The sequence below is a fragment of the Catharus ustulatus genome, chromosome 3, assembly GCF_009819885.2.
Source record: "Catharus ustulatus isolate bCatUst1 chromosome 3, bCatUst1.pri.v2, whole genome shotgun sequence".
In the NCBI taxonomy this organism is placed as follows: Eukaryota; Metazoa; Chordata; class Aves; order Passeriformes; family Turdidae; genus Catharus; species Catharus ustulatus.
Window position 1 is genome coordinate 118,596,518 of NC_046223.1, and position 26,006 is coordinate 118,622,523.

The following is a 26,006-nucleotide window of genomic DNA, read 5'->3' on the forward strand; positions in this document are numbered from 1 at the left end:
TCTGGGATCAGTCTCCGAAGGGATTTCGGGATCAGACTCCAAAGGGATTTTGGGATCTGAAGGGATTTTGGGATCCAGAGGGATTTTGGGCTGGATCCCCACTGGAATCCCGGGCTCTCATTCCCACTTTCCCCCCGCAGGGCGGTGGCCTGGAAGCGCTGACAGAACGATTCCAGCCCCACCAACCCACGCCCCCTGCGCTGCTCCTGGAGCAAAAACCGGGAATGTTCTCCCAACCCTTCCCTCCTTCCTCCTCCTCCTCCTCTTCCTCCTCCTCCTCCTCCTCGGCCTCTCCCAGCGCCAACATTCCCGCCAATTTCCCGGGAATGCTGCGGCAGAAGCCGCCCTTCGGAGCCGTCCCCGTTCCCGTCCCTCCTCCTCCTCCTCCTCCTCCCGCGCGCGGAACATTCCCGAACAATTCCCTGGGAATTCCGGCCCGGCAACCGCTCAGCCGCCCCCCGAGCGCCCCCAACCAGCTCCGCCTGCAGCTCCAGCAGCGCCTGCAGGGCCAGCAGCAGGTAAGGAATTCCCAAAAAAAAAAAAAAAATCCCAAAAAAAAACTTCTCCCAAAAAAAGGATTTTGGTTTTGAGGGAATTGTGCGTTCCCGGAATTGCAGCTGCTCCACCAGAACCGCCAGGCGCTGCTCAACCAGTTTGGGGCTCCGATGGGGATGGCCATGAGGGCCGGAATGCAGCAGCAGCAGCAGCAGCAGCAGCAGCAGCTGGCCCCACAGGTAACGGGGTTTGGGGTTTGGGGTTTGGGATTTTGGGATTTTGGGGATTTGGGATTTGGGGTCTCCCACCCCACGACTGCCCCTGAACGCGCAGATGCTGGCACAGATTTTGGGGTATAACTTCGGGGATGGTTTTGGGGCAGATTTTGGGGTATAACTTCAGGGAAGATTTTGGGGGATGACTTCAGGGATGGTTTTTGGGCAGATTTTAGGACTAATTTGGGATCTCCTGTCCTTCAGCCTCCCCTGAACACACAGATGCTGGCTCAGATTTTGGGGAATAATTTTGGAGTTGATTTTGGAATATAATTCAGGATTTCCCACCCCACAGCCACTTCTAAATGCGCAGATGCTGGTGGAGATTTTGTGGGATAATTTTGGGGTTGATTTTGGGATATAATTCAGGATTTCCATGTCCCCAGCTGCTCCTGAACGTACAGATGCTGGTGCAGGTTTTGGAGGAATAACTTTGGGGAAAATTTCAGGGGTTTTGGGGTTGATTTGGGACTCTTCCACCCCACAACTGCCCCCAAACGCGCAGATGCTGGTGCAGATTTTGGGGTGTAACTTTGGGGATAATTTCAGGGGTTTTGGGGTTGATTTTGGGCTCTTCCCTGTCCCCAACCACCCCTGAATGCACAGATGTTGGTGCAGATTTTGGGGGATAATTTTGGGGTTGATTTTGGGATGTAATCCAGGATTTCCCATCCCCCAGCCGCCCCTGAACACGCAGATTTTGGGGCATAATTTTGGGGATAATTTCAGGGGTTTTGGGGTTGATTTTGGGCTCTCCTTGTCCCCAGCCGCCCCTGAACACACAGATGGTGGCGCAGATTTTGGGGGATAACTTTGGGGTTGATTTTATGGGATAATTTTGGGGTTGATTTTGGGGTTGATTTTGGGGTGTAATCCAGGATTTCCCGCCCCCAGCCTCCCCTGAACGCGCAGATGCTGGCGCAGATTTTGGAGCATAACTTCGGGGATAATTCTGGGATTGATTTTGGGATATAATCCAGGATTTCCCTGTCCCCAGCCTCCCCTGAATGCATAGATGCTGGTGCGGGTTTTGTGGGATAATTTTGGGGTTGATTTTGGGGTGTAATCCAGGATTTCCCTGTCCCCAGCCGCCCCTGAACGCGCAGATGCTGGCGCAGCGGCAGCGGGAGCTCTACAGCCAGCAGCACCGGCAGCGGCAGCTGATGCAGCAGCGCGCGCTCCTGATGCGCCAGCAGCAGAACTTCGGCAATTCCGCCGCCGCCATTCCCATGGGAACGCCCCGCATGCCCCAAGCCCCGCCCCAGCAATTCCCGTATCCCCCCAGTTACGGTACGAGCGCCGGGAACGCCGGCGGATCCGGCTTTTCCAACGAGGCGGCGGCGCTGGGGAGCCGCGGGTCCCTCGGGAATCGCGGGATGATGGGAGCGCAGTTCGGAGCCGGGATGGGCCCGGCCGGGATGCAGCAGAACCTGTTCCAGTATTCGGGATCAGGTACGGGAATGGGGGCTGGGAGGGGGAAAAGTGGGGAAAATGGGGATGGGAGGTTGGAGTTTTGGGAAGGAATTCCCAGAGAATCCCTGGTAGTGTCCAGGGAAAGGCTGGAAAATTCCAGGATTGTGGGATTGGGATGGGATGGGGTTGACGGTCCCTGGATCCCATCCCGAACCATTCTGGGATCCAGGATGCTCAGGATCCATCCTGAAGGAATTTTTATGGAATTTGGGGATGGAAAAGGGAAGGGAGACCCTTCCTGGAATTCCCAAATTCCCAGGGAATTCCCAAAATTCCTTCCCAGAGAGGTTTTGGGATGGGGATAGATCCAATGCCAGGCTGGGAGAGCTGGGAATGGAGGGAATTCTCTGGGAAAGGGGGAAACGGGATTTGGGAAGGAATTCCTGGGATATCCCAGTGATCCTCAAAAAAACCCCAATCCCTCCCAAAAAACACCAAATCCCGAAAAACTCCAAATCTGCTAAAAAACCCAAATCCCGAAGAAAACGTCAAATCCCCCAAAAAAATTCTAAAAAAATTCCCCCCCAAAATCACATGGACTGGAATTCCCAGAGAATCCCTGGGAGCATCCCATGAAAATTTAGAACAACTCATGGTCGCGGAAGCGCCGGGATGGGATGGGCTGGAATTTCCCTTCCCACCCAACCCCAAACCCTGGACTCTGTGTGTGGAATGCTGGGATGGGTTGGGATGCCACGGGATGGGGCTCACTCCGTGTGTGGAACGGCGGGATGCCGCGGGCTGGGGCTGACGCGGTGCCGGCGTTCCCAGGGATGGCGCAGCAGAGCGAGGCCGCCTTCGCCCCCGCGCTCAGCCCCGGCAGCCCCCTGGTGTCGCCGCAGCTGCCGCCGGCGCCGCCCGCGCCCGGATACCAATCGCCGGAGCTGAAATCCTGGCAGGCCGGAGCCATGGGGAATAACGGGTGAGCATCCGCCGGCACCGCGGGAATCGGGGGGGGAGGTTGGGGTGGTGTGAACGCGTCGGAGTCACCCATTGGGAATGGCCGTTGGAATTCTCCATTGGAGTCATCCATTGCAATTTTCCATTGGAATCACCCATTGGAATTACCCATTGGAATGATCCATGGTAATTGTCCATTGGAATCTCCCTTTGAAATGACCCATTGGAATTATCCATTGGAGTTACCCATTGGAATTTTCCATTGGAGTCACCCATTGGAATTTTCCATGGGAATCACTCATTGGAATTTTCCATGGGAATCACCCATTGGAATTATCCATTGGAGTCACCCATTGAAATTTTCCGTTGGAGTCACCCATTGGAATTATCCATTGGAATCAGCCATTGGATTCATCCTTTGGCCCTATCCATTAGAATTTTACGTTGGAATTATCCATGGGAATCTCCCTTTGGAATTTCCCATTGGAGTCACCCATTGAAATCACCCATTGGAATTATCCATTGGAACTTCCCATGGGAATCACCCATTGAGATACCCCATGGAATTACCCATTGGAATTACCCATGATAACCATGCTTTGGAATTACCCATGGGAATTATCCATTGGAATTGTCCATTGTAATCACCCATTGGAATTATTGATTGGAATTATCTATTGTAGTCACCCATTAAAATTGTGCGTTGGAGTCAGCCATGGGAATTATCCATTGGAATTATTCATGGGAATTGTCCATTGGAACCTCCCTTTGGAATGACCTAATTTCCCATTGGAGTCAGCCTTTGGAATTATCCATTGGAATTACAAGGGGAGTCTGCCTTTGGAATGATCCACTGGTGTCATTCTCAGGAATTAGCCATGGCAGTCAAGCATTGGAATTATCCCTTGGAATTATCCTTTGGAATTATCTATTGACATTTCCCATGGGAATCACCCATTGGAATTATCCATTGGACTCATCCTTTGGAGTTATCCATTGGAATTGTCCTGTAGAATTATCCATTGGAACCACCCTTTGGAATTTCCATGGGAATGACCCATTGGAATTTCCCATTGGAAATATCCATTGGAATTACCCATTGAAAATATCTATTGGAATTTTCCATGGGAATCACCCATTGTAATTTTCCATTGGAGTCATTCTTTGGAATCATCCATGGAAATCACCCATGGGAATTATTATCCATTGGAATCACCCATTGGAATTATCCATGGGAATAATCCATTGGAATTATTCATTGGAGTCACCCTTTGGAAAGGTGCATTGGAATTATCCATTGGAATTTCCCATTAAAATCACCCAGTGGAATCTCCCTTTGGAATTATCTATTGGAATCACCCATTGGGTTACCCATTGGAATTCCCCATTGGACTCATCCTTTGGAATTATCCATTGGAATTGTCCTTTGGAATTATCCGTTGGAATTTCCCACGGGAATCACCCATTGAGTTACCCTTTGGAATTACCCATTGGAATTATCCACGAGAATTTTCCATTGGAATTATCCGCTGGAATCACCCACACCCACTGGACTCTCTCTTTGGAATTACACATTGGAATTATCCATTGGAGTCACCCTTCGGAATCACCTCCTGCCCTTGGCATGGGGCTGTTGACCCCTGGGAATAGGGAATGGGATCGGGAAGGGGGTCGGGAATGGGATTGGGAATGGATGGATTTAGGGTGGGAGCAGCTCCAGGGAAAGGGGAGCTTGGGGTGGGATTTTGGGAAGGAATTCCTGATTGGGCTGGAATTCCCAGAGAATCCCTGGATCCCTGGGAGTGCCCAAGGAAAGGGTTTGGATCACCCTGGGATAGTAGGATTGGAATGGGATGGGATTGAAGGTCCATGGATCCCATCCCAAACCATTCCGGGATTCTGGGATCCAGGACACTCAGGATCCATCCCGAGGGATTTTTATGGAATTTGGGAATGGAAAAGGGAAGGGAGACCTTTCCTAGAGTCCCAAATTCCCTGGGAATTCCCAAAATTCCTTCCCGAAGAGGATTTGGGATGGGGATGGATCCAATGCCAGGCTGGCAGAGCTGGGAATGGAGGGAATTCCCAGGGAAAGGTGGAAATGGGATTTGGGAAGGAATTCCCTGAGTGGACTGGAATTCCCAGAGAATCCCTGGCCACCTATCCTTGGAATTTTCCAAGAAAAAATATGGATCGTGGAATGTTCCTGGTGCTTCTCCTTAATATCCCTTCCTACCCAAACCACTGCAGAATTCCCTGAATCCCAATTCCTCGTGGAACAAAGGGAATTCCCTGGGAAAGGAGGAGGATTCTGGGACAGAATTCCTGGCTGGGCTGGAATTCCCAGAAAATCCCTGGGAAAGCATCCGAGAACTGTGGGGATTCCTGAACCCCAATTCCCTATAGAACAAAGGGAATTCCATGAGAAAAGAGGAGGAGTTTGGGAAGGGGCCGAGCTGGAATTCCCAAAAAACCCCTGGGATCATCCAAACAAAACTCAGCACGGAGATTTAATCTCCACAAACCCTCCACGATTTTTTTGGGGTTGATTTTTTTTTGGGATTCCCTGTTTTTCTGGCAAGGTGGTGTGACGATGCTCCCGGTTTTCCTGGCAGGGTGTTTTTTGGGGGTGATTTTTTTTGTGATTCCCGTTTTCCCGGCAGGGTGTTTCCCGGCGCGGCGGCGGCGCCGGCCCCGGCGGGGATGTACAACAACATGAGCATCACCGTGTCCATGGCCGGCGGCGGCGCCGGCATCGGCCCCATGGCCACCGGCATCGGCCCCATGGCGCCCATGATGGCCGGCGTCAGCCCCATGTGCTCCGAGCAGGTCCGTGAGCCGGAACGGCCCCGGGGGGAGTGGGAATGGGGTCATGGATTCCTGGGAATGGGAACAGGAATGGGATCAGGAATAGGATTGTGGATCTATGGGAATGGGGATAGGATGGGGAATGGAAATGGGAATGGAACGATGGATCCATGGGAATAGGAAATGGAATCAGGAATGGGGTCATGGATCCCTGGGAATAGGAAATGGGATCAGGAATGGGGTCAGGAATGGGGCTGTGGGTCCTTGGAGAGCTGGAAATGGGGCATGGGATTGGGAATGGGATCAGGAACAGGATCAGAAATGGGACTGAAAATGGGGCTGTGGATCCCTGGGGAGATGGGAATAGGGCATGGGATTGGGAATGGGATCAGGAATGGGATCATGATCCCTGGGGATTGGGGATGGGGCTGTGGATCCCTGGAATGGGATTGGGAATGGGAATAGGGCTATGGATTCCTGGGAATAGGGAATGAGATCAGGAATAGAATCAGGATTGGGATCAGAAATGGGGTCATGGATCAGTGGGAATAGGGAATAGGATTGGTATTGGGAATGGGATCATGGATCCCTGAAGAGCTGGGAATGGGGAATGGGATCAGGAATGGCATCAGGTATGGGATCATGGATCCCTGGAGAGCTGTAAATGGGATCAGGAATGGGATCATGGATTCCTGAAGAGCTGGGAATGGGGAATGGGATCAGGAATGGGACTGTGAATTCCTGGGATCGGGAATGGGATCAGGAATGGGCAGAAGCAGACAGGCAAAACCTGAAGCAGCCCCCGCCCCCAGCGCCATCCCCCACTGGGATCCCCCAATCCCCAATCCGCACTCCGGCGCTCCCTCCGCGCCTTCCCGAGGATTCCCGGGGCGCGGCTGAGCGCGGCCGTTCTCCCGGCAGGTCCCGGACGCGGCGCTGAGGCCTCCAGGGCTCTACTGCAACCAGCTGGGCTCCGGGGAGCTGCTCAAGGCCGAGCCCGACGGCGCCCAGGTCAGTAGGTGCTCCTCAAACCTTCGGAGGCTCCCGAGGATGGGAGGATTCCCAAAAAATATCCGGGATGATCCCGGTCTGGTGGTCGCGGAATGGGTTGGGTGTGAAGGTTCATGCTGGTGTTGGTGACAGCTGGGGGCGTTGGAGTCACCAGGGTGCCACCAGCACCGGTGACACCTCTTGGGTCGGAATCACCGTGGTGTCACCGGTGTTGGGTGACACCCATTGGGTTGGAGTCACCAAGGTCACACCAGCATTGAGTGACACCCACTGAGTGACACCTCTTGGGTTTGAGGCCACCACAGTCACACTGGAGTTGGGTGACACCTCTTGGGGTTGATGCCACCAAGGTCCTGCTGGAGTCAGGTGACACCCTCTGGGTGAGACCTCTTGGGCTTGAAGCCGCCATGGTCCCAGAAGTGTTGAGTGACACCCACTGGGTGACACCCATTGGTGTTGAAGTCACCTGTGTCCCATCAATGTAAGTGACACCCACTGGGTGACATCCATTAGGGTTGGAACACCAAGGTGCCACCAGTATTGGGTGACATCTGTTGGGTTGGAGCCACCATGGTGTCTCACCGGTGTTGGGTGACACCCACTGGGTGACATCCATTTGGGCTGGAGCCACCAGGGTCACACCAGTGTTGGGTGGCACCCACTGGGTGACACCTGCTGGGGTTGAAGCCACCGAGGGTCTCAGCAGTGTTGGGTGACACTCATTGGGTTAAAGTCACCACAGTGCCACTGGCATTGAGTGACACCCATTGGGGATGGAGCCACCGAGGTCCCACCAGTTTTGGGTGACACCTGCTGGGGTTGAAGCCACCAAGGGTCTCAGGAGTGTTGAGTGACACTTGCTGGGTTAAAGTCACCACAGTGCCACCAGCAGTGGGTGACACCCGTTGTGTTGAAGCCACCACGGTCACACCGGTGTTGGGGACACCCACTGGGGTTGGAGCCACCACGGTGACACCGCTGTACCACTGTTGGGTGACACCCCTGGGTCACACCCTTGGGGATGAGGCCACCGAGGTCCCGCTGGAGTCAGGTGACACCCACTGGGTGACACCTCTTGGGGATGGAACCACCATGGTGCCACCAGCATCGGTGACACCCACTGGAGTTGGAGCCACCAATGTCACACAAGTGTTGGTGACAGCCATTGGGGTTGGAGCCACCGTGGTCCCAAAAGCGTTGAGTGACACCCATTGGGTGACACCTCTCGGGTTGAAGCCACCAAGGTCCCACTGGAATCGGGTGACATCCCGTGGGTGACACCCATTGGGTTGAAGCCACCAAGGGTCTCAACAGCATCGGGTGACATGTTGGGTTGAAGTCACCATGGTGCCACCAGTGTTGTGTGACGTGCATTGGGTGACATCTCTTCGGGTCACACCAGTGTTGGGTGACACCCATTGGGTGACATCTCTCGGGTTGAAGCCACCAAGGCCCCAGTGGTGTTGAAGTCACCAATGTCACCTTGGGATTGCAGCCACCAAGGGTCTCACCTGTATTGGGTGACACTTGTCGGGTTGAAGTCACCATGATGCCACCAGTGCTGGTGACATTAAGGGTTGGAGCCATCGGGGTCCCACTGGAGCCGCTGGGGATGAAGTCACTGGGGTCACACCCATGTTGGGTGACACCAACTGGGGTTGAAGCCACCATGGTCCCACCAGTGTTTGGTGACACCCACTGGGTGAAATGTTTGGGGTCACCAGGGGGTGCTGGAGTTGGGTGACACCACTGGGTGACACCTCTTGGGCTTGGAGCCACCACACTGCCACTGACATTGGGTGTCACCCTTCGGTTGGAGCCACTAAGGTGCCACCAGCATTGGGTGACATTTCTTGGGTTGAAGCCACCATGGTCACACCAGCATTGGGTGACACCCGTTGGAGCCACCAAGGTGCCACCGGTGTTGGGGACACCCCTTGGGTGACACCTTTGCCTTGAAGCCACCGCGGTGCCACCACCACCAGGTGCCACCAAATCCACACCCCAAACCCCAGGAGGTCGCTCCTGGTGCCGCATCCGCTGGGAATCGGAAATCCGGGATGGCTCCGGGACCTCGCCCACCCCACGGCCAACCCCGTTCCCCAAACCCCTTGAGGTGTCACCACCCCATCCCAGCTCCCTTTGGAGCTGGTTTGTCACCATAATCCCAAATTTTTTTTCTGGATCAGCACCTGGAGCCGACAGGACCCTCCCAATCCACGAAAATCTGGGATGGCCCCACAAAAATCCACTCCACAACCAAACCTGTTCCTCAAACTCCGTGAGATGTTTCCAACCCCATCCCAGCTCTGTTAGAAGCTGTTGTTTCACCCTAATCCAAATTTTTTTTTCTGGCTCAGCACCTGGAGCCACCAGGAGCCTCCCCATCCATGAAAATCTGGGATGGCTCCACCTCCACCCACCCCACGACCAACCCCATTCCTTGAGGGTTCTCCAACCCCATCCCAGCTCCCTTTGGAGCCATTTTTCCGCCATAATCCCAAATTTTTTTTTCTTGGATCCTGAAGCCACCAGGAGCCTCCCAATCCATGAAAATCCAGGATGGTTCCATCTCCACCAACCTATTCCTCAACCCCCTTGAGGGTTCTCCAACCCCATCCCAGCTCCCTTCGGACCCATTTTTTCACCTAATCCCAATTTTTTTTCCTGGATCAGTGCCTGGAACCTCCAGCAATTTCCCCATCCATGAAAATCTAGGATGGCTCCATCTCCACCCTCCCCACGACCAACGCTGTTCCTCAACCCCCTTGAGATGCCTCCAAACCCCACCCCCATCTCCATTCCGGAGCTTTTTTTTCTCCATAATCCCAAATTTTTTTCCTGCACCGGTGCCTGACATCCACAAGGAACTGCCCCATCTGTGAGCATCCAGGATGGCTCCATCTCCATAAAAATCTGGGATGGCTCCACAAAAATCCACCCCATGACCAACCCCGTTCTTCAAACCCCTTGAGATGTCTCCAACCCCATCCCAGCTCAGTTTGGGGCCGCTTTTTGTGCCATAATCCCAATTTTTTTTCTTGGATCAGCGCTGGGAGCCTCCACATCCACAGAATTATGGAACTCAAAATCTGGGATGGCTCCAGGACCTCGCCCACCCCACAACCAACCCCGTTCCTCAAACCCCTTGAGATGTCTCCAACCCCATCCCAGCTCCATTTGGGGCGTTTTTCTGCCATAATCCCAAATTTTTATTCTTGGATCAGTGCCTGGAGCCACCAGGACCCTCCCAATCCATGAAAATCCAGGATGGCTCCACCTCCACCCGCCCCACGACCAACCCCATTCCTTGAGGGTTCTCCAACCCCATCCCAGCTTCGTTTGAGGCCATTTTGCTACCATAATCCCAAATTTTTTTGTCTCACATCAACACCTGGAGCTACCAGGAACGTCCCCATCCACAAAAATCCAGGACAGCTCCATCTCCACCCACCCCATGACCAATCCCATTCCTCAAACCCCTTGAGATGTCTCCGAACCCATCCCAGCTCCGTTCAGAGCCGGTTTTCCACCAGAATTACAATTTCTTTTCTTGGATCAGCGCTGGGAGCCTTCCCATCGACAGAATCACAGAATCCAGGATGGCTCCAGGACCTCATCCCTGACTCAACCAACCCCATTCCTCAACCCCCTGAGATGTCTCCAACCCCATCCCAGCTCCGTTCAGAGCCGTTTTTCTGCCATTATCCTGATTTTTATTCCTGGATCAGCACCTGGAGCCACCAGGAACCTCCCCATCCACAGAACTGTGAAATTCAAAAATCCAGGATGGCTCCACCTCCAGCCCGTTCCTCAAACCCCTTGAGGGTTCTCCAACCCCATCCCAACTCCCTTTGGGGCTGTTTTTCCACTATAATCCCATTTTTTTTTCCTGGATCAGCGCCCAGAACCACCAGGAACTCCTGATCCATGAAAATCCAGGATGTCTCCACCAAAGTCCACCTCATGACCAACCCTGTTCCTCAACCCCCTTGAGATGTCTCCAACCCCATCCCAGCTCCATTTGGAGCCGATTTTTCTCCCTAATCACAATTTTTTTTCCTGGATCAATGTCTGAAGCCACTGGGAACCTCCCAATCCATGAAAATCCGGGATGGCTCCACCTCCACCCACCCCAAGACCAACGCCATTCCTTGAGGGTTCTCCAACCCCATCCCAGCTCCCTTTGGGGCTGTTTTTCCACTATAATCCCAATTTTTTTTTTCCTGGATCAGCACCCAGAACCACCAGGAACCTCCCAATCCATGAAAATCTGGGATGGCTTCACCTCCACCCACCCCACGACCAACCCCATTCCTTGAGGGTTCTCCAACCCCATCCCAGCTCCGTTTGGAGCCGTTTTTTCTCCCTAATCCCAATTTTTTTCCCCTGGATTGACGCTCAACATCCACCAGGACTCTCCCAATCCATGAAAATCCCGGATGGCTCCACCTCCACCCCCTCAAGACGCCTCCAAACCCTCCCCACCTCCCTTCGGCGCCGTTTTTTCCCGCCACAATCCCAAATTTTGATTTTTTTTCCCCCGGAGCCGACTGAGCCGCAGCGCTTTTCTTTTTGTAGGACGCGAAGACCGAAGAGTTCTTCTCTGGGGTGGCTCCAGACTAGAGGAGAAGTTCTCTAGTGAGTTTCCCGCTTCACGTAGTTCCCAGATCCCGCTCCCGCCCCTTCCCCGGATCCGCTAAATCCCGGTTTTTTTTTTTTTTTTCACTTTTTTTTTTTTTTGTGTATTTTTTTTTTTTTTTGGGAATCCCTCCCAGGTGCAGCAGGTGCAGGTGTTCGCCGACGTCCAGTGCACGGTGAATTTGGTGGGAGATCCCTACCTCAACGCGCCGGCTCCGTTGGCCAATCCCAAAAACGCCGCTCCGCCGCCGCCGCCGCCGCCGCCGGGACAGGGGAAGAGCCTCCTGCAGCAGCTCCTGACGGAGTGAAGAACCCGGAAAAAAACTCGGGAATTCCCAAAAAAATTTAAAAAAAACTCGAGAAGATGGACATGAGGAGAAAAAAAAAAGAGAGAGAAAATTATTATATAGGATCTATTTTTATGGGAATTTTGATATCCAGCCCCCGCCGCCGGAATGTTTGGAGCGCAAATGGAAAATGGGGGTTGGGGGGTTTTTTGGGAAGGGGGGGATGGGGTTTGCACCAAGGTTTTTCCCCTGTTTTTTTGGGGTTTTGGGCCTTTTTCCCTGGTTTTTTTCTCCTTTTTCCCCCAGTTTTCTTCCTTTTTCTCCCATTTTTCCCTCTTTTCCTTCCTTCTTTTCTCCTCTTTTTCTTCCTTTTTTCCTTTTTCCTATTTTCTCCATTTTTCTCCTTTACCTCTTTCTCTTTTTCTCTTATTTTTCCTCCTTTTCCCTCATTTTCCTTCTTCTCCTTTTTCCTCTTCCTCCTTTTTTTCTCCTCTTTACCTCCTTTTCTTCTTTTTCCTTTTTCTTTTCTCCTTTTCCTTCTTTCTCCCCTTTTCTTCCTCTTTTCTTCCTTTTCCTTTTCCTTTTTTTCTCATTTTCCTCCTTTTCCTCTTTTCCCAGTTTTCCTCCTTTTTATTTTTTCTTTCCTCCTTTCCTTCTCTTTTCCCCATTTTTCCTTCTTTTCCCCCATTTCTCCTTTTTAAAAAATTTCCCTTTTCTTCCTTTCCTTTTCCCTCCTCTTTTCCCATTTTTCCTCTTTCCCCCTTTCCCCCATTTTCCTTTTCCTCCTTTTCCCAGTTTCATCCCAACATTCCCTTTCCCATCTCTTTTCCCTCCTTTTTTCCATAATTTCCCCTTTTTTCTTTTTTCCTCTTTCCTCCTTTTCTCCCTCTTCTCTATTTTTTATTTTTCCTTCCTCTTTTCCCTTTTCCCCTCATTTTTTCCTCTTTTCCCCATTATCTTCTTCTCCCCCTTCCTCCCCATTTTTCTGCTATTCCCCCTTTTTTTCTCCTTTTTCCTTCCCCCCTTTTTTCCTGTTTTCCATTTGTCTTTTTTCCCATTTTCCCTTTTTTCCTGATTTTTATTTCCCCTAATTTTCCTTTTCCCCCCTTTTCTCCTGTTTTCTTTTTCCCTTTTTTCCTTTTGTCCCTTTCCCCCTATTTTCCCTTTTCTCTTTTCCCTCTTTTTTCTTTTTCTCCCCTTTTTCCTTTTCCCCAAATTTTTCCTTTTTCCTCTACTTTTAATTTTTCTTTTTTTTCCCTTTTCCCTTCTAAACTTTTTTCCCTTCCCCCCTTTTTTTGTCTCTATTTTCAATTTTCTTTTTCCCCCTTTTTTTCCTTTTTCCTATTTTCCATTTCCCCTTTCCCCCATTTTTCCTTTTATCCCTATTTTCCCTTTTTTATTTTTTCCTTCTCCCCCTATTTTTCCTTTTATCTTTTCCCCCCCCTTTTTCTTTTTTCCCTTATTTTTCCTTTTATCTTTTCCCCTTTTTTTTTCCCTTTTTCTTTTTTTCCCCTTTTCCTTTTTTCTCCTTTTCCTTTTTTCCCTTATTTTTCCTTTTATCTTTCCCCTTTTCTTTTTTTTCCCTTTTCATTTTTTTCCCTTATTTTTCCTTTTCTCTTTTCCCCTTTTTCATTTTTCCCTTTTTCCTTTTTTCCCCTTTTTTCTGTTTTTCCCCTTTTCTTTTTCCTTATTTTTCCTTTTTTCTTTTCCCTTTTTTCCTTTTTTTCCCTTTCCTTTTTTCCTTATTTTTCCTTTTTCCCCCAGTTCTCCCTTTCCCCACCCCCTCCAGGCCCATCCCATTTTTTCAAATTCCCATTCCCTGCTCCAAGAATTCCCAGGAAAACACCAGGAAGAGGAAAAGGAGGAAGAGGAAGCAGAGGAAGCTCAGTCTCAGCTGGATCTGACGCGGGGCCCGGAACTAAAAAACCCCAAAAACCAGGAAAAGATCCGGAATTCTGCGGGAAAATCCCAATTTTTTTTTTGTTTTTTTGCTCAAATTCCCCAAATTTTTATTTTTTGTTTCCCTTTCCCTTCGGCTCGTGCGTACAATCAGCTTTTCTAGCAAAAAAAAATCGTGGAATTTGTCGGGTTTTGGGGATTTTTTACCAAAAAAAAAACAAAAAAAAAAAAAAAAAAAAAAGTGAAAAAACACACCCACAAAAAAAAAAAAAAGGAAAAAAATTCATATTTTGACCGAGTTTTTCCATGTTTTTTGCCGGTTTTCCCGTCCCTCTGGAATTCCCTGGGATGAGGAGGGAAAACCTCGTGTACAGTGCAAGAAAAAAGGGGGAAGAAAATGAAAAAATTGGGAAAAAAAATCGGGAAAATCTGCAATAATTTTTAGGGGAAAAATTAAAATTAAAAAAAAGAGGGAGGGGGGAGGGGTTCCTCTTGTAGATAATTATTTTTTTTTTTTTGAGGGAAAAAGATGGAAAACTTCTGGAAAACTATGGAAAACAAAACAAAAAAAAATTAATAATAATAAAATGGTTCTTTTTTTTTTTTTTTCCTGCTTGGATTGTGTTTAACAGCTGGAGTAGCTTCGGATATTTAAAAAGATAATAATAATAATAATTAATAATTAATAATAATAATAATAAAATAATAATAATTGAATTCTCTGCCAGGTAAAAGCTTTTTTTTTGTGGGGTTTTTGCTTGCAAGGAAAATTAAATTTTTTTTTTTTCAGCTTTGGTGGAATTTTTAGGGAATTTTGGGGTTGTTCATTTTTAATTAAAAATTGTGGGAGGGGGAAAAAAAGAGGAAATGTAGGGAAAAAAAAGGAAAAATTGGAGTTTGAATCCAAAATTTTGGTGGTTTCAGGGGGAAGAATTTGGGGAAAATGGGAAAAAATGGGAAAAAATTAAAAAAAAAAAAAGGAAAAAAAAAGGAAAATATAATAGAAAAAAAATGGGGATAAAACCAGAAATTCAGTTTGGGAATTCTGGTGGGAAAATGGGGGAAAAAAAAGCAGAGCTGGGGTGGGATTCAGGAATTTTTGGGGTTGAAATTCCTCAAAAATGTCAAATTGTGGGAAAATCAGGGATGTGGGATTGGGGAAAATGAGGAATTTGGGAATTTAAATGAAAATCCCAGGAATTTTGAGGAAAAAAAATCTCAAATCTCATCCTGGAGAGAATTTCTGTGATCCCAGGGGGCTCCAACTTTTCCTTAGGATTCTCTGGGAATTCCAACCTAAAAATTTCCACCTAAATTTTCCCAGGAAAAATCAGGAATCTCGAGGAAAAATTGGGGTTTTTTTCTGTTTTTTTCTCCCTTTTCCCCCTCCTTTGCCTTTTTTTCCACCCTCTCCCCAAACCCCACCAGGATTTTCCCAACCAACCTCAAAATCTTTGGGACAACAAAACCAAAATTAGGGAATTTCCACTGGGAAAAACACTTAAAAACAAAATAAATCCATGGAATTCCAACATTGCACAGCCCAAAAATGCAAATTCCCAAATTTCCTCCCAAATCCTTCCCCAAAATTCCTCCTGAAATTCTTCTCCAAATTTCCTCCCAGAATTCCTCCTGAAATCTCCAAATTCTCACCAAAAATTCCCAAATTCTTCTCCAAGTTATTCCTGAAATTCCCAGGTTTTCCCCAAAATCCCCAAATTTTTCCCAAATTCCTCCTAAAAATCCCAAATTCTCCCAAAATCCCCAAATCTGCTCCCAAAATTCCCAAATTCTTCCTAAAATTCCCCAATTTCCTTCCAAAAATTCAGAACTTTCCTCCCCAAATCCCCAAATCCCTCTGAAAATTCCTCCTGAAATTCCCAAATCTTTCCCAAAATCCCCAAATTTCCTCCCAAAACCCCCAAATGTCTCCCAAAATTCCTCCTGAAATTTCCAAATCCTTCCTAAAATTTCCCAAATTCTCCCAAAATTCCCAAATCCCTTCCCAAATTCCTCCTGAAATTCCCAAATCCTTCCTAAAATTTCCAAATTTCCTCCCAAAATCCCCAAATCCCTTCCCAGATTCCTCCTGAAATTCCCAAATTCTTCCCAGAGTCCCCAAATTTCCTCCCCAAATCCCCAAAGCCTTCCTAAAATTCCAAATTTCCTTCCAAAATCCCCAAATCCCTTCCCAAATTCCTCCTGAAATTCCCAAATCCTTCTTAAAATTCCCCAATTTCTTCCCAAAATACTCAAATTCTTCCTAAAATTTCCAAATTTCCTCCCCAAAATCCCCAAATCCCTCTCAAAATTCCTCCCCAAATTCCCAAATCCTTCCTAAAATTCCCCAAATTCTCCCCAAATCTCCTCCCAAAATCCCCAAATTTCCTCCCCAAAACCCCCAAATGTCTCCCAAATTTCCTCCCAAGATTCCCAAATCCTTCTTAAAACTCCCCAATTTCCTCCCTAAAATCCCTCCCAAAATTCCCATTTTCCCATCCCACCTTTCTTAATTTTAGAGGGAAAAAAAGAACAAAAAAGCACCTTGGGACCAAAAATAACCAACCAAATAAACAAACAAAATCCAGATTTTTTTTTTTTCTTTTTTCCTTTTTTTCCCCAGAGTCACTTGAGCAGTTTGAGATTCCTGAGGTGGGGATGAACCTGATTTTTGGGGTAGGGTCTGAGGGCCAGGCAGGTGGGAATTCCCTCGGGATTCTCCACCCACAGGCGGTGATCCAAGCCCTGCAGCTTCAGCAGCTCGGCCAGAGCCAGCAGGGAATTCTCATCTGGAGCCTGCAGGGAAAAGAAAAATTCAGGAATTCGATACAGGGAATTTTTACTGATAAATTTAAGGTGAGATTTCCCATCCCTTTGGAATTTTGGGGTTTTTTTTCACCTTGTTGCTGTTTTTTAAAATTATTTTTTAATTAAAAAATTAATTTTTTAAATTAAAATTTTAATTTTTAATTTTTTAAAATTATTTTTTTCTTTTCTGATTTTTTCAGATTTTTTTCAGATTTTAAAATTTTTTTATTTTCAGATTTTTTTTATTTTCAGATTTTTTCAGATTTTTTTTATTTTCAGATTTTTTCAGATTTTTTTATTTTCAGATTTTTTGTATTATCAGATTTTTTATTTTCAGATTTTTTTAATTTTCAGATTTTTCTATTTTCAGAATTTTTTTAGATTTTTTTATTTTCTGATATTTTTTCAGATTTTTATTTTTAGATATTTTTTATTTTCAGATTTTATTTTCAGATTTTTTTCAGATTTTTTTATTTTCAGATTTTTAATTTTCAGATTTTTTTATTTTCAGATTTTTTTTATTTTCAAATTTTTTTATTTTCTTTTTTTTTATTTTCTGATTTTTTATTTTCAGATTTTTTTCATTTTCAGATTTTTTTAAATTTTCAGATTTTTTTTATTTTCTGAGTTTTTTTCAGATTTTTTTCAGATTTTTTTTATTGTCAGACTTTTTTATTTACAGATTTTTTATTTTCAGATTTTTTTCAGGTTTTTTTATTTTCAGATTTTTTTAAATTTTTTTTAGTTTTCAGATTTTTTTTTCAGATTTCTTTTTCAGATTTTTTTGATTTTCAGATTTTTTTGATTCCAGGGATTGTGGGATTTTGCAGATTTTTTTGGAGGGAATATTTTCTCCTTCTTTGGAATTTTTTTTTTAGGTTTGGAAATGACGGAGTTCAAGCATTCCCAAAATCCTCAAGGATTTGAAATCCCCTCAGGAATTGGGATTGGAACTGAGCAGTTCCAAAGCCTGGAATAATTCCAACAGGAATTATCGTCTGATTCCCAAAAAAATTCCAGCAGGAATTATTATTTTATTCCCAGTAATTCCAGGAGGAATTATTATTTGATACGCAATAATTGCTGAGGAATTATTATTTGATTCCCAAAAAATCCAGGAGGAATTATTATTTGATTCCCAGTAATTCCAGGAGGAATTATTATTTGATACACAATAATTCCAGGAGGGAATTATTCCCAATTATTTCCAATACACAACTAAATTTATTTTGGAATTCGGTCTTCCCCGTCCCCGTTCCCGACCCCTCCCCACCCAGGGCTGGCAGCGGATTTCAGAGAGGGAAAATTCCCCTCTGTACCCTCCTTTTTTCCCCAGGTCGACCATTCCCACCTCACTGAATTCCAGAATATTAAAAAAAAAATCCAAATTTTCCAAAAAAAATCCCGATTTTCCCCCAAAATCTCGTTTTTTCCTCAGCCCGCCACCGCCCCCCCCAACATGGCGGCCGGCTTCCCCTCAGCGCGGCGTTCCCATCATGCCCCGCGGCGCCGCCGCTACCTCCAGCACCACGGTTCTCATGGCGCCGCCCTGCTCCAGGTACGCGCCGGTGTCGGGATGCTCCCGGTAACCGTGAACGGCGGCCAGCGCGGCGTGGCAGCCCTGAGCCACCACGGCACCTAGCGGCCACGACCGGGGAGGCCGCGCCAGGTCCCCGCGGAGCACCACGTACTGCACCAACACCGCTTTAGCTGCCGCCATGTTGCCGTACGGAACCGCGCGGGCTGCCGGGAGCAAGGGGTAGGGTAGCAAGCAGCGCGCCGCCATGTTGCTGTACGGAAGGGAGAGCGGCGTGATGACGCACTTCCGGCGGCGCTGAGGCGGGAAAGTTGAGGTGAGCGCGGAGCCCTCAGGGAGGGATTTGGGGTCTCGGGGGGATTTGGGGGAATTTTTTTGGGATAATTCTTTGGGATTAATCCCTGTTCCTCCCCAGATCTTCTCTGTCACCTCCTGGGATCCTTCCTGTCACGCTTTGGGATCGTCCCTGTCCCTTTCCCGCATTCAAATTCTCAAAAATCCCTCCAGTTCCCAAATTCCCAGCCCGTTTTCCCTGTGAAAAACCCCTAAAATTATGGAAAATGTCAAGGTTTTTTTTTCCATTCCCAGCCCGTTTTCCCTGTGAAAAACCTCCAAATTTATGGAAAATTAAAAGTTTTCTTTTCCATTCTCATCACTGTTTTCCCTGTGAAAAAACCCCCCAAATTTATGGAAAATTAAAGCGTTTTTTTCCCATTCCCATCCCCTTTTCCTCTTGAAAAAAAAAAAATTTTTAAAAAAAATTAAGGGAATTTTTCCATTCCCAACCCATTTTCCCTGAAAAAGAAATCCCCAAGTTTATGGAAAATTAAAACATTTTTTTCTATTCCCATCCCATTTTCCTCTTGAAAATATTCCCATTTTAAAAAAAAATCAGCAGGATTTTTTTCCCATTCCCATCCCATTTTCCTCCAGAAAATAAAATTCCCAAATTTATGGAAAATTTGGTGATTTTTTTTCCATTCCCATCCCCTTTTCCTCTTGAAAAAATTCCCTTTCTTTTTTAAGTTAATAGGATTTTTTTCCACTCCCATCCCTGTGAAAAAACCCCAAGTTTATAAAAAAAATTGAAATATTTTTTCCCATTCCCATCCCATTTTCCTCCTTAAAAAATTTCCCAAATTTATGGAAAGTTAAATTTTTTTTTCCAGCACCAAATCCTTGGGATTTTCCAGCAATTCCCCAGGGATGGATCCTGGGAAAGAAAAACATGAAAAGGAAGGGAAAAAGGATTTTCCACTGGGTGAGTTCCCAAAAATTCCCAGATTTTCCCAAGTTTCTCCCATCTCTGACCCTTTCCATGCAGGAATTCTTCAAATTCCTCCCAGAATTCCCAAATTTCCTCCCCAAAATCCCCAGATTTCCTCCCAAAACCCTGAGTTTGGCTCCTAAAATTCCAAATTTCCTCCCTAAAATCCCAAAATTCTTCTTAAAATTTCCCAAATTTGCTCCCAAAACCCTGAAATTTCCTCCTAAAATCCACAAATTCCTCCCCAAATTCCCAAATTTCCTCCCCAAAGTCCAAAATTCTCTCCAAAATCCCCAAATATTCACCCCAAATTCCCAAATTTCCTCCCAAATCCCCAAATTCTTCCCCACATTTCCCCCAATTCCCCAATTTTTCCCCATTCCCAGATGTTCTGGCCCACCTGGAGCTGTTGGAGGCTCAGCACCGGGGCTGGGCCGAGGCTCAGGAGCGCCAGGAGCAGCTCCAGGAGAGGGAGAAATTCCTGAAATCGCGAATCCAGGAGCTGCGGCAGCGCCGGGACGCGCTCCGGGAGAAAGTGCGGCAGGCGGTGAGCGTTCCTAAAAATCACCTGGGGATTCCCAAAAATTACCTGGACATTAAAAAAAATCTCATAGAATTCCCAAACAGTCCCACCTGAGAATTCCCAAAAAATACCTGGACATTAAAAAAAATCTCATAGAATTCCCAAACAATCCCACCTGAGAATTCCCAAAAAGTCCCAGGGAATTCCCAAAAATTACCTGGGGATTCCCAAAAATTGCCTGGATATTCCAAAAAATCTCAGGGAATTCCCAAAAAAATCCCATCTGGAGATTCCCAAAAAAACCTCAGAGAATTCCCAAAAAATCCCACCTGGGAATTCCCAAAAAATCCTAGAGAAATAAAAAAAAAATTACTTGGGAATTCCCAAAAAAATCCCAGAGAATTCCCAAAAAATCCCATCTGTGAATTCCCAAAAAATCCCATCTGAGAATTCCCAAAAATTACCTGGACATTCCCAAAAAATCTCAGGGAATTCCCAAACAATCACATCTGACGATTCCCAAAAATTACCTGGGAATTCCCAAAAAATCCCAGAGAATTCCTAAAATATCCCACCTGAGAATTCCCAAAAAATCCCAGAGAAATCCCAAAATTCTGGATTTATAAACAAAATTCCTGAATTTCCTTCCAAAATTCCCAAATTTCCTTCCAAAATTCCCAAATTCTTCCCCAAAAATTCCCAAATTCTTCGCCAAAAATTCCCAAATTCTTCCCCAAATTCCTCCAGAAATTCCTAAATTCTCCCTGAAATTCCCAAAATTTCAAAGAATTGATGACTCTTGGGATTTATTTTGGTTTTTTTTTTCTGGGATTTTGGGGATTTTGGCTTTTTCAGGAGCTGGGAAATTTGGGAATTGCGTCGGAGCCGGATCCGCGGGAGGTGCTGGAGTGGAAAATCCAAAAGTGCCGGGAGCTGCTGCGGCTCTTCCGCCTCACCGGTAACGGGGAAAGTGGGAATGGTTGGGAAAAGTGGGAATTTTTGGGGAAAACTGGGAATTTTTTTGGGAAAATCAGGAATTCTTGAGGAAAACCGGGAATTTTTGGGGGGAAATTTGGGAATTTTTTTGGAAAAGTGGGATTTTTTTGGGAAAAATCGGGATTTCCTTGGGAAAATTGGGAATTTTTTTTTGAAAATTGGGAATTCTTTTGGAAAATTGGGAATTTCTTTGGAAAATCAAGAACTTCTTGGGAAATGCCAGATGAATTCCTGGAATTTCCGGGATTCAATTCCTGGAATTTCCTAGATCCAATTCCCGGAATTCCTCTGCAGGGCTCAGTGGGAAGCTCCGGATGAAATTCCCAGAAATTCCCAGAATTTTCTGGATTCAATTTGCGGAATTTTCCAGATTAAATTCCCAGAATTTCCCAGATCCAATTCCAATTCTGGAATTCCCCCACAGGGCTCAACGGGAAGCTCTGGATGAAATTCCCAGAAATTCCCAGAATTTCCTGAATCCAATTCCCAGATTTATCCCAGAATTTTCCTGAAATCCCTGGAATTTCCCAGATTAAATTCCCAGAATTTCTCAGAATTTTTCCCAGAATTTCCCAGAATTCCCCCTGCAGGGATCAGCAGGAAGCTCCGGATAAAATTCCCAGATTAATTTCCCATAACTTTCCAGAATTTTCTCGTATCCAATTCCCAGAATTTTCCAGAATTTCCCGCAGGGATCAGTGGGAAGCACCAGATGAAATTCCAGATATTTTTCTGGAATTTTCCTGGATCCAGTTCCTGGAATTTTCCAGACTTTTCCCCATGGATCAGAGGGGAACTCCAAATGAAATTCCCAGATTAATTTCCCGTAACTTTCCAGAATTTTCTGGATTAATTTCCTGTAACTTTCTGGAATTTTCCACAGGAATCAGCAGGAAACTCTGAATGAAATTCCCAGATAAATTTCCCAGAATTTTCCAGAATTTTCCGGATCCAGTTCCCAGAATTTTCCAGACTTTTCTGCAGGGATCAGTGGGAACCTGTGGATGAAATTCCCAGATTAATTTCCCAGAATTTTCCAGAATTTTCTGGATCCAATTCCCAGAATTTTCCGGACTTTTCCGTAGGGATCAGTGGGAAACTCTGGATGAAATTCCCAGATTAATTTCCCATAACTTTCCAGTATTTTCCGGATTAATTTCCCGGAATTTTCCAGACTTTTCCCTGGGGATCAGCGGGATCTCCAGATGAAATTCCCAGATTAATTTCCACTAACATTCCAGAATTTTCCATGGGGATCAGTGTGAAGCTCGGGATGAAATTACCAGATTAATTTCCCGTATCTTTCTGGAATTTTCCGGATCCAATTCCTGGAATTTTCCGGACTTTTCCCCATGGATCAGAGGGGAACTCCAAATGAAATTCCCAGATTAATTTCCCGTAACTTTCCAGAATTTTCTGGATTAATTTCCTGTAACTTTCTGGAATTTTCCACAGGGATCAGCAGGAAGCTCTGAATGAAATTCCCAGATAAATTTCCCAGAATTTTCCAGAAATTTCCGGATCCAGTTCCCAGAATTTTCCAGACTTTTCTGTAGGGATCAGTGGGAACCTCTGGATGAAATTCCCAGATTAATTTCCTGGAATTTTCCGGATCCAATTCCCGGAAATTTCCAGACTTTTCCCCATGGATCAGCGGGAAGCTCTGGCTGAAATTCCCAGATTAATTTCCCAGAATTTTCCAGAATTTTCTGGATCCAATTCCCAGAATTTTCCGGACTTTTCCCCAGGGATCAGCGGGAAGCTCTGGATGAAATTCCCAGATTAATTTCCCGTAACTTTCCGGAATTTTCCCTGCAGGGATCAGCGGGAAGCTCTCCCCCCACGGCATCTCCCTGTCCCTGCACACTTCCTTCGAGGGCTCCCTGCTGGATTCCTTCCACCTGGAGCTGCAGGAACGCGGCGATTCCGGGCGCTTCTGGCTCTGCCGCCATTCCGTGCCTCCCTTCATCCCTCTGGAGCGCCTGGCCCGGGAGCTGCTGCCCCGGAACCCGCGGCAATTCCTGGGAATTCTGTGCCGCCACCTCAACACCTTCGTGGGCAGGAGGGAGCAGCTCCGCAAACTCCAGGTGAGCTTTTTTTGGGAATTTTTTTGGGTATTTTTGGGAATTTCGGGGAATTTTTTTAGGGAATTTGGGGAATTTTTTGGGAAATTTGGGGATTTTTTTTTTAATTTTGGGGGAATTTTTGGGAGTTGTTTGGGGAATTTTGGGGGGAATTTTTGGGAATTTTTTGGGGAATTTTGTGGATTTTTAAAAAATTTTTTGGGATTTTTCGGGGTATTTTTGGGAATTTTTTGGGGAATTTTTGGGGAATTTTTTGGGGAATTTTTGGCATTTTTTTTTATTTCTGGGAACTTTTGGGAATATTTCAGGAAATCTTTTAGGGAATTTTTGGGAAACTTTTTGGGAAGTTTTGGGAGTTCTTTTGGGAATTTTTGGGAATTCTTTTGGGAATTTTGGGGAAATTTTGGGAGTTTTTTGGGAGTTTGTGTTGGGAATGTTGGGGAATTTTTGGGAGTTTTTTGGGAGTTCTTTTGGAATTTTGGGGGGAATTTTTTGGATTTTGGTTTTTTTGCAATTTCTGGCAATTCTGGGGGAATTTTGGGGAATTTTTGGGGAATTCTGGGTGAGAAAGAATTCTGGGATCTTGCAGGGCCCAAAATTCCCAATTTTTGTCCCAAATTCCTTCCCAAAATTCCCATAATTGCCAAATTTCCCCCAAATTTCCCAAATTTCTCCCCAAAATTCCTCCCAAATTCCTTCCCAAAATCCCCAAATTTTCCCAGAATTCCCAAAATTCCCAAATTCTCCAAATTTTTTCTCCAAAATCCCCGAATTTCTTCCCAAATTTCCCAAAATATTCCCCAAATTCCCTCTAAAAATCTCCAAATTCCCAAATTCCTTCCCCAAATTCTTCCCTAATTTCTTCCTAAAAAGCCCCAAATTCTTCTAAAATCCCCAAAATTTCCCCCAATTTTTTTCCCAAAATTCCCAATTTACCCCCCCAAATTCCTGATTTTTTTCCTCAGGAGGAATTCCCCGACTCCGTCCAAGTCCTTTCCCAGAATTCCCTGTGCAACTTCCTGAGCTTCCGGTACCGAATTCCCGCTGAAAGTTCCGGAGAGTTCCAGGAATTCCGGGCGCAACTCCGGTACCGCGACCCCACCGGGACCCGCCCCGACGACGTCACCGCGGTCACCGGCGACGGTGAGAGGGGAATTGTGGGAATTCTGGGGGTTTTTTGGGAATTCTGGGATTTTTTTGAAAATTCTTAGGGGATTTTTTGGGAATTCCAAGGAATTTTTTTTTTGACATCCTAAGTGATTTCCAGGAGATTTTCTTGGAATTTCAAGGGGGTTTTTGGGAATTCCAAAGGGATTTTTTTTTTGGGGAATTTAAAAGGATTTTTTGGGGAATTCCAAGGAAATTTTTTTGACATCCTAAGTGATTTCCAGGATTTTCCAAGGATTTTCTGTGAATTCCAAGGGGGTTTTTTTGGAATTCCAAAGACATTTTTTTGGAATTTCAAAGGGATGTTTGGGAATTCCAAGTGGTGTTTTTTGCAAAGGATTTTTTTGGAATTCCAAGTGGGTTTTTCTTGGGAATTCCAAAGGATTTTTTTGGAATTTCAAGGGATTTTTTGGGGGGAATTCTGAGGGGATTTTGGGAATTTTCAGGGATTTTCTGTGGGGGAATTCCCTGGGATTTCTTTGCGACTTTCAAAGGGAATTTTTTGGGAATTCTAAAGGATTTTTGGGAATTGCAAGGAGTTTTTTGGGAATTCCAAGTGAATTTTTAGAAGGGCATTCCAAACAATTTTTCAGAATTCCCGGGGATTTTTATGATGAGGTTTTTTGGGGGGGAATTCTGAGGAGTTTTTTGGGAATTTTGAGTGGGTTTTTTTGGGAATCTGGTGGGAATTCCAGGCAGCGTTCCCGGTTTTTCCCCGTCAGGAGTCGCTGTCCCCGAGCACTCGGAGCTGCTCCGGAGGCTCCCCCTGCACCGGGCCCTGCGACAGATCCACGACACGACAGCGGGAACAACAACAACGGGATAAACAGATTTCCAATCAATCACTGTGGGTTATTGGCTGTTTTAATTATTGATTATTGATAATAATCCATTGTCAGTTATTTAAATTATTGGGGTGGGTGGTTATAAATAATTGATTTTTAATTGCTATTAGTGGCTGACCGTTATTGATTACTCGTTATTGGTGATTGTTCATTTCATAATCACCACTCATTGATGATTCGTTATTAGTTATTGATTATTGATTATTGATTATTGATTACTGATTCTGGCACTTTGGGGTTTTGGGGGGATTTTGGCGATTTCAGAAATTTTTGGGGATTTGGGGTTTCTGGAGAAATTTTTGGGATTTGGGGTTTTTGGGGGATCTGGGATTTTTTTTTTTTTTTTGGGTTTTTTTTGGATTTTGGGTTTTTTTGGGATTTGGCATTTTCTGGGATTTTTAATTTTGGGGGGATTCAGGGTTTTGGGGAAGTTTTTAGGATTTGGGGGAATTGGGGTTTTTGGGGGGATTTGGGACTTTTTTTTGGGATTGTGGGGTTTTGGGAGATTTGGGGTTTTTTTGGGATTTGGGATTTTTTGGGGATTTTGAATTCTGGGGGAATTTGGGGTTTTTGGAGAAGTTTTTTGGGTTTTGGTTTTTTGGGATTTGGGGTTTCTGGGGAAGTTTTGGGATTTGGGGTTTGTTTGGGGTTTTGGGGGTTTTGGGAGATTCTGGATTTTATTTTTTTAATTGGGGACATTTTTGGGATTTGGCGTTTTTTGGGATTTGGGTTTTTTTAGAGACTTTGGGGATTTTTGGAGGATTTGGGATTTTTCTTTCAGTATTTGGGAATTTTGGGGGGATTTGGGGTCTCTAGGGAAGTTTTTGGGGATTTTGGAAATGGGTGGGATTTGGGACTTTTTGGGGATTTGTGGGTTTTGGGGTTTTTCTGGAGGATTTGGGATTTTTTGGGATTTGGGGTTTTTGGGGGATTTTGGGGAGATCTTGGATCTTTTTTTAATTGAAAGCATTTTTGGGATTTGGGATTTTT

At 45.8% G+C, this 26,006-nt stretch overlaps 3 protein-coding genes across 5 annotated transcripts in view; 2 read left to right on the forward strand and 1 right to left on the reverse strand.

The window, feature by feature from the left end:
• Positions 1-11,950, forward strand: part of NCOA1 (nuclear receptor coactivator 1) — a 41,112-nt gene extending 29,162 nt beyond the window's left edge. Inside the window, exons 15-22 of one of the 3 annotated variants that reach the window (XM_033056443.1) lie at positions 141-518; positions 618-734; positions 1,859-2,222; positions 3,015-3,165; positions 5,807-5,972; positions 6,873-6,962; positions 11,544-11,603; positions 11,741-11,829. In XM_033056443.1, coding sequence (XP_032912334.1) covers positions 141-518; positions 618-734; positions 1,859-2,222; positions 3,015-3,165; positions 5,807-5,972; positions 6,873-6,962; positions 11,544-11,588 — 1,311 coding nt within the window. In that variant the 3' untranslated portion in view covers positions 11,589-11,603; positions 11,741-11,829. Of the gene's footprint in view, positions 1-140; positions 519-617; positions 735-1,858; positions 2,223-3,014; positions 3,166-5,806; positions 5,973-6,872; positions 6,963-11,543; positions 11,604-11,740 lie in introns of all 3 variants that reach the window. The other 2 variants (XM_033056444.2, XM_033056441.1) reach the window with 2 other exon arrangements.
• Positions 11,951-16,372: 4,422 nt separating this feature from the next.
• On the reverse strand, positions 16,373-18,665 carry PTRHD1 (peptidyl-tRNA hydrolase domain containing 1). The gene is made up of 2 exons (XM_033053699.1): positions 18,117-18,665; positions 16,373-16,585 (listed from the first exon to the last, which is right to left on the reverse strand). Exons 1-2 carry the CDS (start codon positions 18,381-18,383, stop codon positions 16,415-16,417), a joined length of 438 nt encoding a protein of 145 aa, XP_032909590.1. The 5' UTR covers positions 18,384-18,665; the 3' UTR covers positions 16,373-16,414.
• On the forward strand, positions 18,362-23,010 carry CENPO (centromere protein O; the record flags this gene model as incomplete). The annotated part of the gene is made up of 5 exons (XM_033054485.1): positions 18,362-18,450; positions 19,304-19,395; positions 19,788-19,981; positions 20,762-20,882; positions 22,739-23,010. Coding segments are annotated over exons 2-5 (642 nt in total), but the record flags the coding sequence as incomplete, so codon positions are not given.
• Between the last annotated feature and the right edge of the window lie 2,996 nt (positions 23,011-26,006).